The following is an 18,811-nucleotide window of genomic DNA, read 5'->3' on the forward strand; positions in this document are numbered from 1 at the left end:
GTGACAACCCAGAGTACCGTAGGAGGGCGGGGAGTGATCGCCGGTGCAGAGGCACGGACAAGGGGCGGCTACTGACGAGCTTCTGGGGAGGGGGGACAGGGATGAATCGAACACACCGGAATGAAAGAGATCCGAGGGTTGTATAGGTATGGGCTCCTGGAACTGCCGAAACTCGGCCCTCCAGCTCTCATCTCCCGGGTTAGGCGGTGGAGCCTGATCGGGAATGTCGTCAGCCCTCGCTGCAAGCCTAGCACGTCGTGGCGCCATTTCACTGCACCACATTAAGACAGTTTAGCAACTGATGACCGATGCGGCATCATCAATGTACGGACCTCGGACAAGAGGATTTTCTTCGGACATGGTTTGAAAACATTTTTTTTTGTAGAAAATCGTGGGGTAATGAGCACGATTCCTTCCCAAGAAAAGAACGTGGCTCTGATACCATCTGTAACGACCCGAGGCCGCTACGAATTGTCGAAACTGCCCTCACACAGCAACCCGATACCTTTCAGCCTGTTTTGTCCTCACTCGCACGCATACCGAGACACTTCCCAGTAGGTCACCCATCCTGAGATTGCTCCAGAGCCAGCACGCTTAACTTTGGAGTTCTCTCGCGATAGTCAACCAAAAAGGTAGGTGCACCTTGTTGCTATGAGTAGCCCAACTAATTTATTTTTATGTTATCTTAGACTGCATAGTCCCATACCTATGCAGCCCTCGGATCTCTCTCATTCCGGTGTGTTCGATTCATCCCTGTACCCCCTACCCAGAAGCTCGTCAGTAGCCGCCCCTTGTCCGTGCCTCTGCACCGGCGATCACTCCCCGCCCTCCTACGGTACTCTGGGTTGTCACAGGCCCACCAGCTTCCGCCTGGTTCGTCCTCGAGCCACACCGTACTGGGAGAGTACCGGCTCTGATACCATTCGTTGTGACACCCGTAACCCGTGTACAGTATACGGGCTGTGCCACATGGACGATATAAAATAAAACAACAATTTGGCGGAAGCGGAAATACGAAATCCAAAAACATTTTTAAATCAAATCAGAGTAAGCAGCGGAAAATACAACAGGCGATCAATATCGCAAAATAACACATGTCCGAATAGTTATAATTTAACCGTACAAAATGTGGGAAATACAAGTCTCGCAAACCAAAACGTAAATCCCGTACATGATGCTGCCTCTCTCAAGTCGTCGTCTGCCGGATGCGCCAAAAAATAAATCTAAAAAAAATAAAATCTGAAATGGAGTAAAGACATATATATCCCTGAATTTTAAATGAAAGACCAAAAGGACCATTACTTTTCGATTAAAAAAATACCTAACTTTTTGAAATTAAAAAAACGCTCTCTCTCTTCTTCGGTAAACTCTCTCTCCGTGCAGTCCTCTCTCTCTCTCCGAGGCAGCCAAGGATCCAACCAAAACATACATTTCTCACCATTCTCTAGTTCGCATATGAGGAAAGGTCTAGCGGTTTGGCGAATTTTGAGTAATTTGTGCCTATTTATTACTCGTATTATAAATAAAAATGAAGACATATTTTATTTTATTATGACGTGTAATATATAAGATATCATGTTGGTAGATAATTAATAGAGTTATTTGGATATTAAATGTTGCATCAAGGAGTTTTCCAGTTTTTAGTTTTAATACAATTCTTATTTAACAATTTTTTTTAGCATCAAACTACTTGTATTTATTCCTTATTTATATGAATTATGAGAAAGGTGAGATTATTTTTTAATCAGTTTTGTTCTCTTATATAAAAATAAAAAATTTTCAAGATTGGCAAATAATGATGTAATGATAACATTTTTTTCATTTTACATGATAAAGGAAATTGTTTCGGGTAAATATGGGACGTCCTTCCAAACACCTTCGACGAATTTTTGAGGCAACCCTTTTCTTTGACAGTATCAGCATGATATTTTTATCCCAAATAAGATACAAAGGCAGTGATAGAATCACAATGACCGGACAGATCTTGGAGGTGAAGCACGATCGGCGCCATTCCGATTAGTTTGGTACCAACACTCACTAACACAAGGAAGAACACATCCTGCGTTGGGTCTTTGCATACATCCGTTGAAACAATCTTCATAACATTCTCCAAATCCTGCAGAAGCTTGCCCTATCAACACACTCATCATCATCATCAACCCTACAATAGCTATCATTGTTTTGCCCTCCATTCCTTTTTTCTTTTTTTTCTTTTAAAAAATCTTAGTTTTTATTTATTTATTTTCACAAATGAGTCACGACAAGGGATATTTATATATGCATATGTGATTTGTCTTTCTTCCATGAATAGTAATATCTTTTTACAAGTTTAGTATTATAAACAGCTGTTACAGGTATTTCGGTTCATTTTATTTCGGTTCTAGTTTTAGCCTGATTTTTTTGTTTTTTTCCAATACTTTGGCTTTTATTATTCTTCCAATTGTTTCTAACAACTTTGGAAATAATTGATTTAATTTATGTTGAATTACGTTTCTGTATTTCTCTACTTGCTATTGTTTTTTGTGCTGTTTATACTAAAATTATTTTATTTTAACTCTCTTAAAATAGTTATGTCTTATTCAATACTATGATTTCATATTTTGTTTTTATCAATTAATCTTTTATGCCGTGGAATAAAAATCTCTAAAAATTTATTTTTTATTTTTTCATTTCGGGCTCGTATATATTATATATCAAATATCCATATCAAGACTTAACGTTATATTCTAATTCGTAATGATCTGTGGACTAAGGGTCATATGATAATTCGTTACCAAAATATTATTTTTATTGAACTAATATCAAAAAACTTTACGTATTACTTACAATCTATATAAACAAATAGAATAAACCAACGATAAAAAACATCTTAAAATAGATAAGAAAAAACACAGGTTTTTTTTAAACGGTAAAATTTTATATATGTATGATATTTCTTACAAAAGAAAAGCTTTAAATAACCACCCTTTAGTCTCAAAAGTTACATAAAAGTTCAATACCTAGAATAAGAGAAAAGTCTCACTTAAAGAGGCTCTAATTGATGAAACCAACAAATAGAGACTCGAAATGATGATACCAAAAAGAACCTTGTCATGTGAGTGGTCCCTGAGGCAGCCAAGGATCCAACCAAAACATACATTTCTCACCATTCTCTAGTTCGCATATGAGGAAAGGTCTAGCGGTTTGGCGAATTTTGAGTAATTTGTGCCTATTTATTACTCGTATTATAAATAAAAATGAAGACATATTTTATTTTATTATGACGTGTAATATATAAGATATCATGTTGGTAGCTATCTAAACCTCGTCAATGAATAAATGATGATTAAATTTATAAGTTTTATAACCATGTATTATATCCTATAATGACCCTATATAGTTTTAAACCAATGTTTGACCATTATGTCAATTGAACGTTTTGTTTTTGCCTTTTGAAATTAGATGAAAAATTAGATGATCGGCGTTTTCTGGTTTTTTAGTCTTCTCCAACTTATGCAATTATTAGAAAATTTATATTATTTTTTCTACTATAAAAAATTATTCTAAAATATATTTGATTTCTTTTTTTCTCTATTTGATAATTAATATTTTATTTTATTTTTATAAATACCATAATTCTAATTTTTGAATAACAAAAACCTCACAATAATATTCAACACAAATCTATATTCTACACAAACCTCACAATAATATTTTGAAATATATGTATATATATAAGAAATATGAAGAATATTCTCGATTAAGAATATTTCAAAACATTATCATAGAATTGATTTGATTTCTATGTTTTAGATATTTATAATATATTATAAGATTGTGATTGAATGTAATGGTTTATTTTGAATAATGATAAATCGATACGAACCAAACATATGCATGAATTTCTATCGAACCAATAAAAAAAGGAAAAGCTTAGAATATGTTGAAGTAGGAAAATGAATATGTGATTGGAGGAAAATCTAGATTTTGGAGGAACACAATATTATGTTAAATATTGTGAATCATATTTATTTCCGTTATATCTATATTTTCTTTTATTTTATTTGTTAATTTTTCTATAAATATGTGAGTTATTTTCATTGTAATGAAACCAGAAAAAGAAGAGATGTAGCAATAAAAGTAATTCTGTTCCTTTTTATTTGTCTTATTTTATTTATGCATTTTAGTTTTCTACATGGTATCAGAGTCTGGTTCGATCTGCTCTATATCTTTTTTTTTTCTCAATCTCTTCTTTTTTTTTTAGTTTTGGATGTTCATATATCCAAATCGTTCAAATAGAAGTAAAAATCCCAAAATCAAACGAGGTCCTGTGACAAAAAGAAGTCAAACCTAAAAACTCTAAGATCAAGCGAGGTGCTATGACAAAAAGAGTTAAAGGTAGAACTTCAAAGTTAAGCGAATTGATTTGAACATGGGTAATATTCTCTAAAAGAACTAAATTTTGTGTTTATGGATTTTTCAAAAGACAATGGAAATGTCTATGGATTTTTATCGCATTATCTTTTCAAGATTGATTTTTGCATTCTTTCAAAATCAATCTTGAGGGAGAATGTTGAAATAGGAAAATGAATATGTGATTGGAGGAAAATCTAGATTTTAGAGGAACACAATATTATGTTAAATATTGTGAATCATATTTATTTCCGTTATATCTATATTTTCTTTTATTTTATTTGTTAATTTTCCTATAAATATGTGAGTTATTTTCATTGTAATGAAACCAGAAAAAGAAGAGATGTAGCAATAAAAGTAATTTCGTTCCTTTCTATTTGTCTTATTTTATTTCTACATTTTAGTTTTCTACGTAATCGTAGGATAAAAAAACAAAAGAAAAATGAATATTAAACAAAAGAAAAATAAATATAAAGCAGAAGAAGAAGGCTTCAAGAACAAAATTCAATATCCTGACAGGGAAGTTATTTGTTCAAATCTTCAACTTGAAATTATTTGTCCGATGCTATTTTCATAAACCCCAAAGTCTTATGTTTCATGCTAATGTCTGATCCGAAGCGAATCTTTTAAGCCACTCTTGATTCTAAATCACTCACTACTTGTTTCCATGAACCTGCAGGGGAAGAAAACAACAACCAAGACATTAGCTTATAGAATCTCCACAAGGATTCCACGTTTCTTGGACAACAAGTAACTATCTAAACTCCACTCACATCGCTTCCAACCATAGATCTGCAGTAGTTTATGTTTGTCATAACCGTACTGCTCGATCCACATTCGCTTTCCTTAAGGGAGACGTTAGATCTGTCGAGCTTAATCCCCATCCATGGATAGTACTGAAGCTGATGATGATGATGATGATGATGATGATGATGATGATGATCTTTGGCCATCACAGTCGAACCCACATGAGACGACGATCTCTGCATCCTTACCGCTCTCGGGATGCCATTTCTTGGACCTTCCATGGAAACCCTTCTCCGTCCACTCGGCTGACGCTCGTATAGTTCAGGTGGCCTTTGTTTGGGAGCGCTCTGAGACCTCGTCTTTGCCCGAGAAGACTCGGTATTCGCCATATAGTTTGGGAACAGAGGGTAATCATACGAAGACAAGGAATCTCTCTTGTAATAATCTCCTTTGAATCTGAAGCACTGAGGACTGCTCTGAGCTGTGGTGAAGTTGTAATCCTCGAAATAACCGCTATAGGCCCGGGGACTCATCTCGGTTATGGCTGAAGGAGCTGGAGAGTATTGCTTAGATTGAATGTCGTCGTCTATCTCGACAGTCTTGATGTTCTCCTCAAGAACTCTGTCTTTCTCCTGCAGAGACAGAGAGAGAATCAATCGAGAAACGGAGGATTAAAGCCAAGAACTCTACAAATCTGCCCATGGTTTTCGAGGGCGAGATTTTGGTACGTACATGGTAATGGTAACTGTTCTTGATTCGGGTTTCTTGAGATGAATTCCCGTGAGTTGATGATCTCGGAATGGAGGGTTTTGGGTCTTCGATCATACGGATCCTTTGTTCAAGAGCCTTAGCCTGTAATGTGATCAAAGCCTGCATGCAACGGAGCGTAGCCGTGGCTTGTTTCCTCACCAGATGCCCTCTCGCAAGAGCCTGCAACTTCACTATTCCTTTTAACGCTCTTAACGCCTTCCTCGCCTGCATCCAAAATACAAAAAATAGTCTTAACCCTCTGAATATATCAGAATTCATCGAAATGGTTGGAACTTAGCCGGATTTTTTACCAAGTAGGAGCGGAAATACGCCTGAATTTTCATGGCCGCGATCTCTTCCACCACCACCGTGGCTGCAGCCATGGTGAGAGAGTGTTTCTTCTGCTCGTCCTCACTCTCCACCACCGTAACCACCGTCTGTGGTGGCGGTGGCGGTGGCTGCTGTGGTTTGGCCTCCACGGCAGAATCTCTCGGGCTGGAATTGGCCGGAGCCGTGGCCGAGGAACGTCTGAAACTCCATCGCCGTTTCTCCTTAGGAGTCGCCGGAGAAATACTCTCGCTTGGACTCGTCCCCTTCTCTTTCACTCTGTGATCTTTTTTTCCGATCAAGAAACTGCGAAGCCATTTGCTTGTCTTCCCCATTCTTTCCTTATCCAAGAATAAAAAAACTCCCTTCTAGAGCAAGCAAAGCCCCATTAACAGAGAAGATCAGGACTGTTACATTACAGTGAGGAAGAAGAGGAAGAAGGAGACAGGTGTTTGAAGAGATTGTCGGTTAATGAGAAGTAGCTTTCAGAGGTACAGAGAGTACCATTCTTGTTTTAAGACAATGTCCTGCAACTCTTTAACTGTCTCTTTTTGGACAGCCTAACACCATATGTTCCACCACGATCTTCCTTGACTACCATCTCCACTTAATATTATTTATTTATTTATTTTTTTTAAATATCCAGTCATATTTGTGGATAATCATAAATTGTTGAATATATATATGTGAGTTGTGGAGGGCAGTTTGGTAAATTTGGGTGGACCGTTTGGCTTATATGTGAGATGGGGAAATATCAGAGAGCCATGTGAAAACGGGTCAAGAACATGCAGAATACGTGAAAAATACTTTATCATGATCTTACCATATTGTTTTCTTATCATGGATGCTTGTGGATTATAGTAGAACATGGAATATTTTAGAGTATATATGCAACATATATATATACATATACAATATAACAAGTTATTAGAATAAACAATTAAGCATGATTGGATGGTCATATAGAAACTTATGAGAAAATGATGCTTATAGACTTATAGTGTGTGCGTGGAACAGAATATTAAATGACAAAAAAAAAATGCCATATGGGTCGCCGGTCGGGGGGTTCCCTGTATTATAGGTTTTGACCATAACCATATATAGCAGTCATTTTCCCATTTTACACAATATATATATATATATATATATATATATTGGTTTTCTATATATATATATATCACATATGTCTTCTGCATGTAGTTATGCGTTTGATCACATACTATAATTTTCATAAATTAATAACTAAAAATAATTCATGTTTTTATATCTGACCCGACCCACGTGTCCACCCTCCAAAGTGTAGGGCATGCCCCGATACTAAAACCCTAAAACAAGTCATCTTTTTTTTTTCTTTTGTTGTTAAAATTTGTATAAAACAAGTCATCTTATTATAACTTTTCGTTCAAATTCTAATAAATATAATTCACATGCACTAGACCAAAGTTTTATAATGCTATGGGGCCAATTAATTGCAGACTTCTGAAGACAATGATGTGGGGTGCCTTCATGGATCGTTACCGTTTAGGGTTTGAACAAGTTGGTGTGGCAGACAGTTAACTTAATTGCATCTAATGCCCGATATCAATACTGCATCACGATATAATTCAGTCGGTCCAATTACATAATGAAATGAATCAAATGATAAATCGAAAATACAAAGTAAAATGAAACTTTAAAATTCAAAAATCTATAAAATTAACAAATAGTCAATGGGATAAAAAAAAATATTTGTTTATTAGCCAAAGCCCTTTTCATAGTGGTAAACGTAATTCCTTATTTACAGTTATCGGATCTGAACAAAACATAAATATGATTAAGAGTGTCTTCAAAATGCTAAATAAATTTAAAAAAAGATCAAATTGGAGTGTACCGTACAAATAAATAATTATGAAACGGCAGCCTCTCTGTGACTGTCATATTGCTGATTAGTGATTACTGATTAGTGCATTGATTAATTTCGATTCCCTCTAATTATGGAGATTTTGTCATCATGTACAATATAAGCTCGTAGTATTATTTTTCCCCCAAATAAATAGGTATATTATATACACACACTCATATGTATATACACACGTATATATGTAAGTGTCGGTGTTTGTGTATAGCTGGCAGTCACATGGAGTGTTATACTATCTTGACCAGGTCCATCATGTTTGATGCATGGAAGCATCCCCTTCGATGTGTGTTGGAGACTTTTCTATTATTATTATTATTTTTTATTTTGATGAATTTAAAGTGATGTTATATTTTACAAACTGAAAAAATATTATGTTTTCGATTTTCTTTGAATTCCTTGCATGAAAATAATTTAATTGTTTAATTTCTATTTTTTTTTCCTATTGTTTTGCTTGAGAAAAAAAATATGAAATTTAAAAGGTGTCACATTTACCAGCTGAGAATTCAAATTTACCCCCATTAAATGAGTTATTAAGAGGTTTTAAATGATTGTATTTATAGTTTATCTTCAATAGTAATAATAATATTAATATAATAATAATAAGAAGAAGAAGAAGAATTCGTATGTTGCAAAATTTGAATGTTTTAAACAAAATCTTAAAAAAAAAACTGAAAAAATTCGTACCGAACCAAAAGTCAATATAAAAATCGAATACGATATAAATTTTTTAAACAAACAAGTCTATAAGACGAAAATAAACGTGGAATAGATGGGCCGAGGTGCAAAGGTATATAAATGTGGGCCTATATTTTATATTTTAGAAATGGGCTTGCAGTTTTATTAGCGGGCCTGCCATAGAAATGAGTAGCACAATATTTGGGCCAACCACAAAAACACCGTAACTAAATAAAAACAAAAATAAATACAAAGGTTGTTAAAATTAATCGTTAGCACCCAAAAAAAAAAAATAATCAGAATCGTTATGTTTGTTACCGTCACGTACCAAAATTTATGAAACAGAAAAAATTTGGAGCTGTTATCACATTGTAACAGGATCTGAATTACTGTATATATATACATACATATATATATATATATGTATGTTCATGGTCGGTCACAGTTGAACTACTCTTGTTTGACCATTCTTACATGACATGAGGCATCAATATTATAAAATCTGAATAGTTTGACTAATATATATATATATACACACACACGAGGTCGGCAGTCCGCATATAACGAAATTCAGCAATTCATAAAAAAAAAATTGTTCAAGCTTATGTGCCATACATTCGTTTATAAATATAAGTTCATTCGGAAACATTTTGTTACCATTTTCTCCCGATAATCCAGTAGCTAATTTGAATCCCTAAAATATAGAAACTAGAGTTTAAACTATGTAAATATCATATAAATAAGTAGGGGTGGACGTTTCGGGAAACGGTTCGGGTTCGGGACGAAATGAATCGGTTCGGTTTTTTCGGTTTTACAAAAATAGGTACCAATCAGATTTTTTATTGTATTCGGTTCGGTTCGGTATCGGTTCGGTTCGGTTCCGGGTTTTATTAAAAAAATGGTAGATTTTCTTTAAAAATATTCGGTTTTTCGGGATTTTTAAAATTCGGATCGGTTCGGTTCGGTTCCGAAAAAATTCGGTTCTCTAAAAATGGTACTAGGGTTTAGAGTTTAGGGTTTAACGGTTCGGTTCGGTCCGGTTCCGAAGAACCGAACCGAAACGCCCAGCCCTAATATTAAGTAATTAAATTGTCGATTCTCTGATGGAGATATACATGGCAAAAAAAAAAAAAGAGAGGAAATTTTATACAAGGACTCTTTTCAATATAACGATATAAAATGTGATATCGATATTCAGAGACCCAGTAAAATAAAAATAAAAATTTACTGCAGCTGATTCGTAGGAATATTCAAATGAATAACGATATCGTAGACTTTTGAAAGACTTTTAGGTAACGTCATTTATTATCATTAATTATCAAATTTAGAATTTTTGATCCTACCTCCTCATTATCCAATCAGGACATAATTTTTCTCTCAATTATTTTTTTTTTGTTTTTTTGTTTAATGAAAAGAGTAGTTTTAGAATTTTACACAAATTTTAAAATATATAAAGACATGTAACATATTAATTTAATAAATATTTTCATCATTAAAATTTACACTCTTTGATAAAGATTAGATCTTTATAATTTCTCGTTTTTTATGACAAAAAAACCGTAATATAAAGGGATATTTCATTTTTAAACACAATAAATATGATTTTCAACTAACAACAACCCCTCCAAAATCCCAAACCAGAAGTCCATCTCCATCCATCACTGTACTATTTACTCCACCATGTTTACATCTCAACTCCTACCAACAAAAAAAAACCGAAAAAGAAAAAAAAACAGCCCAATATAAATCACCGAAAAAGAAGAGAACCCATCTTGTTTCCATTTGATTTCTCGGAAACAAAAACCCGTCGAACACTAAAAACTCCCTCTCTCTCTTTCTTGGAATCTTGGATTTGGTAGTGGCAGGGGGGGGTCGAGGAGATGGATGATATGGCGTCTGTAAGAACATTACTCTGGATTCTGGCAGTATTGCTTCTCATGTACCAGAAGACAGCCGCATCTGACTTCTTGTCCCCCATTCTCTCTCCTATCTTCGGTTTGTCTTCCTCTTTTCGTTATGTTCTTCAATTGGTTGGGTCATTAGTTTTTGTTTCTTTTTTATATTTTAGTCGAGTGGGTATGCTAGAAATCTGATGTTCTCCAATGGGTTCCTCTCAAAATTTGATTTTTGATCTTACGGTTCAGTCATACCTCTGGTCTCAAATGACGTAGCGCTCGCACGAGGATCTATTTAGTAAAAAAAGTATGGTTTTTATTCATTGGATGATGGAGAAAATTCAATTTTATCTGATGGGTTGTGTATATAAAACTCTGGTTCTCCTCAGAAATTCTGCTTTCTATGAAATTGGATTTTGAAGGGGGAAGGAAGGGGAAAAAACAGTAATCTTCGTTGAAGGGTCGTGTTCAAATTTTGAATTTGATGCTCCTTCTTAATATCCCGTGAGTCGTTTTTGAATTTGAATTTGATTTTTTTTTGTGTGTGTGAATGAAGATGATGTGTGTAAACAAGTGGAATGCGGGAAAGGGGAATGCAAGCCATCTTCGAACAGCACTTTTATGTTCGAATGTGAATGTGAATCTGGTTGGAAGCAGATCGATCATCACCTCAAGTTTCTCCCATGCATCATCCCCAACTGTAATCTCTTTCAGAAATTCTGCTTTCTATGAAATTGGATTTTGAAGGGGGGAGGAAGGGGAAAAACAGTAATCTTCGTTGAACGGTCGTGTTCAAATTTTGAATTTGACGCTCCTTCTTAATATCCCGTGACTCGTTTTTTGAATTTGAATTTGAATTTTTTTTTTGGGGTTGTGAATGAAGATGATGTGTGTAAACAAGTGGAATGCGGGAAAGGGGGATGCAAGCCATCTTCGAACAGCACTTTTATGTTCGAATGTGAATGTGAATCTGGTTGGAAGCAGATCGATCATCACCTCAAGTTTCTCCCATGCATCATCCCCAACTGTAATCTCTCTCTCTCTCTCTCTCTCTCTCTCTGTAATCTCTCTCTTTCTCTCTCTCTCCCTCTGTGCCACTGACATCGATCTTTCAGGTACTATGGATTTCGCCTGTGGTGAAGCACCTTCTCCTGCAGAAGAGCTGAAACCGACCAAACCCAAGAACGGTTCATTCATCGACCGTAAGAAATCATTTAACTTAAATCTATATCACCCCCTAACAAATCTGTATTATATATATATATATATGTATATATCATCTAACATTGTTATGGATCATGTTATATATAAAACTACTACTAGCATGCCATTGGACCGACTGTGGAGGCGGCTCATGCAACACGACTTCTCCATTCACGTACACCTGTGAATGCCAACAAGGCTACAGCAATCTCCTCAACGTTTCTGCATTTCCTTGCTTCAGACAATGTAAAGAACTCTTGCCATACATATAACAACTGATATTTCTATTTATATATTTCGAAAAATATTACATTTTTTTTTTGGAACGGTGATGTTTTTGAATAGGTGCATTTGGAATGGACTGTGTGAATCTTGGGATTCCTCTATTCAACAATTCTGCTTCTCCTCCGCCTGCCTTGGCTGATAGCAGCAAAAGTCAAGGTCAGACCCATTAACCCAAGTTTAAATATGAAATTTTTTGAAAATAAAATATCATATATTAAGATTCAACTTAGATTTGGGCCCATCTGAAAACATTTATTTTTTTTTTTTCCTGCAGCAACGAGATTGGATCGAAGTAGAACTCCGTTCTTGTGGATGATGATAATATGTCTCTATGTTGGCTCATTGATGTTACTGTAGAGCTTTTTTTTTTTTTACAATATCAGTTGATTATTGCATCGTACCTTGTTATGTCCTTGTCCTTGTTACAAATATATAATCCTCCAGGAGCGGCTTCTGATATATATTTCAAGTGATGAATTATGGGCCAATTTGAAAATAAAAAATGTCACGGCCCAATTTAAAACTAAGGGCCCAAAATTTAATTCGGAGGAGACGGAACATTTCAATTCGGAGGCCCAAAATTTAAGGCCCAACAAAGTTACGGCCTAATAACAATGATTTTCCCCTTTTTATCATTTATATTCATTTAGAAAGAAAAAAAAAAAAACCCAAAATCTTTGTGAAGATGTCTATTTCGTCCGTTATATATGTATATATTCTAACTTTTCATGGGAATTCGAGTTCGAGAATTATGAATACCCGAATTTTAGAAATAAAAATATTTAAATATCTACTTATACACAATCGTCTATTTCTATTTCAGATTGCTATTTTCATGAAGCTTTTTTCATGTATTAATATGTAAGTTTTTTTTTATATGATTCATATTTTCTGATAATTTATCCATATTTTAAAAAAAAAGAAATTAATTTCACGTAAACCAAAGAAAGTGGCATTGGAAGTTGAAGCTGGAAACATCGTCGGATGTTACACCGAAATTTAGCTGAGTAAAATTTACACTGATTTGTGCAAATTCCTACAAACGTTTCATCATTGTCGTCTTGTCTTCTTTTGTTATGAACTGACTATTTTGTATAGCTCTCTCTCATTATTATTTAATGATTATATTCATTTGAACGCTAAAGGATTAAGGAAGATTGCAATATATACATATATATATATATATATAATTGAAAATATTTATTACCAAAAAAACAAATTTAAATACAATATAGCATACAAAAAAATGTTTTTTAATTTTTTACAGAAAATTATGTCTAATTTACGATATTTTATAACGAAAAAATCAGATATATTTAGAAAATAATAAATAATACTAAAAATACTAATGATCTTTCTTGACGACGTGAATTGTCTTAGTCGTAATCTTTATATTCTATAATGTATGAAAAATAATCCTATAGAGAGGAATTTTAATATAAATAATATTTACACAATTAGCATAACATATCTTAGAAGCTCTCCTGTTTATTTTTAATTTGTAATGAATGTGAGTTAATCTATTATAAAATAAAGATATATTAGATGGTGGTATACTTTAATCTTGTATTATGATTTTTTAATCAAAGATTCCAATCATATTTTTCATTGATTGTTTTCAAGAATAAGCCGATCGTGTGGGGGAATAATATAATCTTGGATAAGAGTGGGAATTCGTTTTTGTCCAAACACTAGGGACTTCTTGTCGCCCACTCACATTTGGTACCTATATGCGAATTTATTTACACATTCCAATCATATTATTTTAATATTGACCGAATCTTTTTAAATTAAAAACTGTATAAATTATACCATACCATATCGACAAATACAAACTTTGGGATAAGATCCATATAGTTGGAAACTTATAAAAATAAATCATAAAATTTGAGATTACAAAAAAATTGCGTCCAACTGTTTTGGATATAAAAATTTAAAATTTAATCTAGTATCCATGGATTTGGGAATCTTTATTAAAAAATATTTTTTTTAATTTTAATAAAAATGATTGTTGTTTAATAATTTTTAGGAAATATAAACACATTTAAATAAGGTTGAAATAATTTCGCATTTTCTAGTAAATGCAAATTTATTTATATGATTATACAATTTACACATAATTTGAATTTTCAAATTAAAATTCAAATCAAAATGTTGAAAAACCATATTAGAGATTGTAGGGGTTCAACCTTTTTGTGTGGCCGATGAAGAAGGAATCTTTGATACACTACACGGCTTTTCATTCGTCAACAGTGTATGTAGATGTCATTATTATAATACTTTTTTTAAATCCGAAAATTCACGGTATCTAAGATAAAAATATATTTTGTATATTATCTTACCACCGAACAATCTAAACGTAGCTAATTAATCATACTATTAGCATGATATGTTTACTCATCCATATAATACTGTTGGGTTTACCGGTCTATTTGGCGGAAAAAGGAACTCAGCTCATTGGTCGAAACGACGAGTTTCGGATCTTTAGGGTTAATACCCTAATGCACTTTGATTATTCGATATGACGATGCGCGTGGCTCGAGGCAGGTAGAGCGAAAGGGAAATCAGAGAGAAAGAAGAGAGACTGCGGAAGCAGAGGAGTTTCCCGACGACGGTGAAGCTCGAACCGGCGGCGACCGCTAAAGGTGGGTCGAGGTAAGGGTCGGTAAAGGCCTTGTGTGTCTTCTCTTGGTGATTTCAGGACTGTTCTGGTTTGGGCGAGTCTCCGATTTGTGGAGCACCGTCTGTACTTGGTTCCGATGGTTCTCTTCCCCTCTTCTAGTAGATTCTCAATACCGTCCGGCCGAGATGTAGGTCCGAGCATCGTTCGGTAACCAAACTCGTTAAAACTCATTGTCTTCTTTTCGGTTCCTTGCACGTACGAGCGTCAAAGTGTTTTGTGAGGACTCTGATACTACTTCGCAAATACGATTGTAAATTTGCAAAAAAAAAAATTAGTAAGCAAATGTCCTGGCCCGAAATCCAAACTAATCCAGAATTAGGGCCAATCCATGTCATTGAACTTGCGTTCATATACACATATTTTTGTCATATTTCACATAGAAAAATATTACGTGTTTATTAATTAGATATACCATGTAATTGTTATATCTTGGTATGGTAATAAATTTATTGATTATAGCTATGTGCTTATTCAAATCGGATAGAGCAATAAATTTAAGGTCCCAGGTATTATCGAAGCTTTTAATGATGATAATTAAAGAGATGATCATGCATGCCCTACGTACCAAACACCTTCACCCATCCGCCTAACCAAAAATTCAATCCATTTCATTTTCATTTCTCTAATCTCATGTCTCCCCCATTTAATGACTCGAAAATGATATCTTCACATCATATACCTTTACTTAATATTTTCATTTGGCAAATATATATATATATATATATATATATATATATACTAGTTTGGGTGTGTATCTAAAAAAGTTTATTAAAGAAATTATACTAACATTAAGGTTAAAATGTTTATTAAAAATAAAAAATAGAATGAATACTGTTAATTTAAATTATTAAGCCTAGTTTTAGTGATATTCAGGATTTTGAGATATCCAGACAATTTTCTCTACAAAATTTACACTTCTTTTCATTTTAAATGTAAGGCTATATATATATATATGTGTGTGTGTATTCTATAAAGTTATATATATGTTAGATCATTGGTGCTATAACAATTTTCTCCGTAAAAAAACATGTTAGAAAAAAAGATAATTTTATATAGTATGGTTATATTTTGGATTCAAACAATTTATATTTTATTATTTAAATGAAGAAAAAGAGGAGAGTGCAAATGCAATTGATGGGACCGTCACAAATCATGAGCTTGCGGCCGCTTTAGTTATGAAAATCGAAGAGACGTCCATGGATTCCTCGGAACCACCTGATATTATATATTATTTACAAAATTAAATAAAACCGATTAAATATTATTATTTTAATATCGGATCCAAAGAGATTTTGGATCACTTGGAATTTACGTGGGTACGAACTTTGGATATGTTCTTTTCTATTTAAAAAATTGGATATTATATATAGATCTCCACTAAAAATATATCGATTTATTTATGTTTACATAGGCTTTAAACAATCCCATCTCGAAACCGGTTCATTAATTTATCTTTTCAATATATCGTTCCAATTCATAACTATATATCTTTTTTTATAATTAAAGTATATACGAATGTTAACCTGTATGAAAATAACAATTGAAATTTAGTGTTTACTGCAAATAAATGATTATTCTTTTTCCTTTGAAATGAAATTATATTTTTTTTTAGAAAAAACTAAGCAATAAGTTCCATGCACTATTTTGTTAAACAAAACAAAATAGTGCATGCAAAAGGTATATATTAATATCTAAAACGTTTATTTTGTAATTCAAATTAAAATATAAAATGTTGGACTGATCATATGTAAAATTCGATTTGACCAATTAACATATATATTAAATATGGAGTTGGTGGTGTGGAGAATAAGTATGAAAACCGAGGACCCCTTCTCATTTATGCAGTGTGTCACCACCACCCTTCAGAAACAAAATTGCAAAACGACGTCGACCATATGGCATTAATGTTATATTTCCACGTGTTATTGTTCTTATGATTATGCGTTTTATAAGGCAATTATTTATTACAACATAAGTGGACAGTGTTCGGAATAACAACAATGAAATGCGGGTTCCTTGTAACGTGTTCGGAATAATAAATCAAACGAAATTTGATGTAAATGAATTTGGATTAAAATTAATAAATTTTACTGATTTTTCTTTTTGTCTCTTTTAAATAAAAAAGATCAATCCTTCACTCTATAAATCGCAGCCATTTGACGACCTTCACTTCCATCACCATCTCCACCGCGTCTCTCTCTCTCTCTCTCTCTCTCTCTCTGAGACACAGACAATATGGAGAAAGCCGTGCTCGAGACATGGCGGCCGGACCCGGTTTTCTGGCCGCTGGAGACGCCGCAAGAGCCGATGGAGTTTCTTTCCCGCTCATGGAGCGTGTCGGCGGTTGAAGTCTCCAAGGCTTTGATTCCGCCGTCGCATCCTCCGGCGACTCAGCTCCTCCTCTCGAAAACCTCCGGCGGCAGGGTCATACTGGAAGAGGAAGCCGCCATCTCAGGCGGTGACACGGAGGAGAACGCCGTCGCAGTCTCCGGCAACCCTTTCTCCTTCGCCACCTCCGAGACTTCTCAGATGGTTATGGAACGTATCTTGTCTCAGTCTGTGAGTATTCTCTCTTCCTTTTCTTTCTTTTCTTTTTGTGAGAACAGAGCGGTTTCGGACAAAACAGAGCATTTGCGGACAAAACGAAGCATTTTTTTTATGGGATAATGACAAAACTTAATCTGGGTTTTGTCTTTGATGTTCTTGATTTTCTGGAGTTTTGAGGTCGTTGGGATTTCCAAATGGGTTATGGGTCATTACGATCTCATCCGATATATCTTGTTCAAGATTTATCAGTGAGGTTAAACAAAAGATGATTCCACGCGCAATTATTATAATTATGAATCATAAATAAAACGATTCTTTCTCTTGTTCTTTAACCTCTTTATACATCTGAACATTCTTTTTTTTCTCTGGGCCCTTTGATAATCACAAAATTTTGGAGTTTTTTTCTTGTGAGGGATTAAAAAAAACTTACAAATCTCTTTTTTTTTTAAAAAAAAAAATTATTTTAAATTTCTGCAGCAAGAAGTGTCTCCAAGAACATCAGGTCGGCTCTCTCACAGCAGTGGTCCTCTCAATGGTTCCTTGACCGACAGTCCTCCTGTTTCTCCGCCGGAAGTCGACGACATTAAGGTACAATTGTCGCTTTCTGTCAGTGTATTTGTTGGTTGTCTTGCCGGAAGTTTACTGATTCCGGCGAGAAACTCGCCGGAGATGATCTGGGTCGGCCAGCCAACTTTAATGATACATAATCGGGTTCTGCGTTTCCATCTCTGTGATTTTTTTTAAAAAATTTTACTGCGTGACTGCGACACTGACAACTGGGTACATGAAAAATGGCGAAAAAAAAAGTGAGAGAATGGAAGAAACACACGAATCTCAGTGGCTTTCTCTTTATCCAACCAAAACCCAGATATCATAATATCTTGTGTTTTTGTTCTCATTCTCCACCGTCTCCAATGACTCTCCCGTTTTTTTTTACATAAAAATTTATAATTTTTGTTAGCATTCTGATTTTAGCCATTAGGGGATGGGAATTCATATTAAAATTTTCTAAAAACATATTATCTAGTGGACATCGAAGTCCCTTTGGTCTAAAGGAAGCGACTTTACTTTACTTTTGTCTTGTCTTGTTCATCACTCTCCCCCAAGAATTTCCTTGATTAGATTTTGCGTAATTGTTTAACCATTTGTGGTAATTTACCAAATTTAGCTAACTATCAGAGAACCCATGACGATCGATTTCAGCCTTTTGCATCGCGACACGTTTTCGTATGGCGTTTTGATGTCTGGCAATTTTGGATCATTTTTTCTCTCTTTGGGGATGAATTAATTTGGCCCGACGGATTCTTATGAACATAAAAAACGCAGCAATTTTGCCGAGCAAACAACACACTGAACCAGATTTCCCAGCTCCGTACAACGGCGGCGACTCCGGGGCCCATCACCGCCACC

The 18,811-nt window shown here is 34.3% G+C and overlaps 3 protein-coding genes across 3 annotated transcripts in view; 2 read left to right on the forward strand and 1 right to left on the reverse strand.

Annotated features, from left to right (window-relative positions):
- Positions 1-4,861: 4,861 nt before the first annotated feature.
- On the reverse strand, positions 4,862-6,768 carry LOC104827553 (protein IQ-DOMAIN 14-like). The gene is made up of 4 exons (XM_010560731.2): positions 6,201-6,768; positions 5,872-6,114; positions 5,166-5,771; positions 4,862-5,065 (listed from the first exon to the last, which is right to left on the reverse strand). The coding sequence occupies exons 1-4, from the start codon at positions 6,549-6,551 to the stop codon at positions 5,048-5,050; spliced, it is 1,218 nt and encodes a 405-aa protein (XP_010559033.1). The 5' UTR covers positions 6,552-6,768; the 3' UTR covers positions 4,862-5,047.
- Positions 6,769-11,411: 4,643 nt separating this feature from the next.
- LOC104827557 lies at positions 11,412-12,634 on the forward strand. The gene is made up of 6 exons (XM_010560735.1): positions 11,412-11,451; positions 11,567-11,710; positions 11,799-11,885; positions 12,007-12,132; positions 12,232-12,327; positions 12,446-12,634. The coding sequence occupies exons 1-6, from the start codon at positions 11,412-11,414 to the stop codon at positions 12,526-12,528; spliced, it is 576 nt and encodes a 191-aa protein (XP_010559037.1). The 3' UTR covers positions 12,529-12,634.
- A 4,392-nt stretch (positions 12,635-17,026) lies between these two features.
- Positions 17,027-18,811, forward strand: part of LOC104827559 (VAN3-binding protein-like) — a 3,987-nt gene continuing 2,202 nt past the window's right edge. Inside the window, exons 1-3 of the mRNA XM_010560736.2 lie at positions 17,027-17,413; positions 17,879-17,989; positions 18,728-18,805. Of these exons, the coding sequence (XP_010559038.1) occupies positions 17,090-17,413; positions 17,879-17,989; positions 18,728-18,805 (513 nt within the window). The 5' untranslated portion in view covers positions 17,027-17,089. The remainder of the gene's footprint in view (positions 17,414-17,878; positions 17,990-18,727; positions 18,806-18,811) is intronic.

Source organism: Tarenaya hassleriana, unplaced genomic scaffold (assembly GCF_000463585.1).
Source record: "Tarenaya hassleriana unplaced genomic scaffold, ASM46358v1 Cleome512, whole genome shotgun sequence".
NCBI classification, from domain to species: Eukaryota; Viridiplantae; Streptophyta; class Magnoliopsida; order Brassicales; family Cleomaceae; genus Tarenaya; species Tarenaya hassleriana.

What these genes read in the sequence shown, in the direction of transcription:
- LOC104827553 (XM_010560731.2), bottom strand. Translation starts at nt 6,551, where the DNA reads ATGGGGAAGACAAGCAAATGGCTTCGCAGTTTCTTGATCGGAAAAAAA. An exon ending in CGTATTTCCGCTCCTACTTG is followed by an intron (nt 6,115 to 6,200) that starts GTAAAAAATCCG and finishes TTTTGGATGCAG; the next exon opens with GCGAGGAAGGCGTTAAGAGC. An exon ending in AGAACAGTTACCATTACCAT is followed by an intron (nt 5,772 to 5,871) that starts GTACGTACCAAA and finishes CTGTCTCTGCAG; the next exon opens with GAGAAAGACAGAGTTCTTGA.
- LOC104827557 (XM_010560735.1), top strand. Translation starts at nt 11,412, where the DNA reads ATGAAATTGGATTTTGAAGGGGGGAGGAAGGGGAAAAACA. An exon ending in GAACGGTTCATTCATCGACC is followed by an intron (nt 11,886 to 12,006) that starts GTAAGAAATCAT and finishes AACTACTACTAG; the next exon opens with CATGCCATTGGACCGACTGT. An exon ending in TGATAGCAGCAAAAGTCAAG is followed by an intron (nt 12,328 to 12,445) that starts GTCAGACCCATT and finishes TTTTTCCTGCAG; the next exon opens with CAACGAGATTGGATCGAAGT.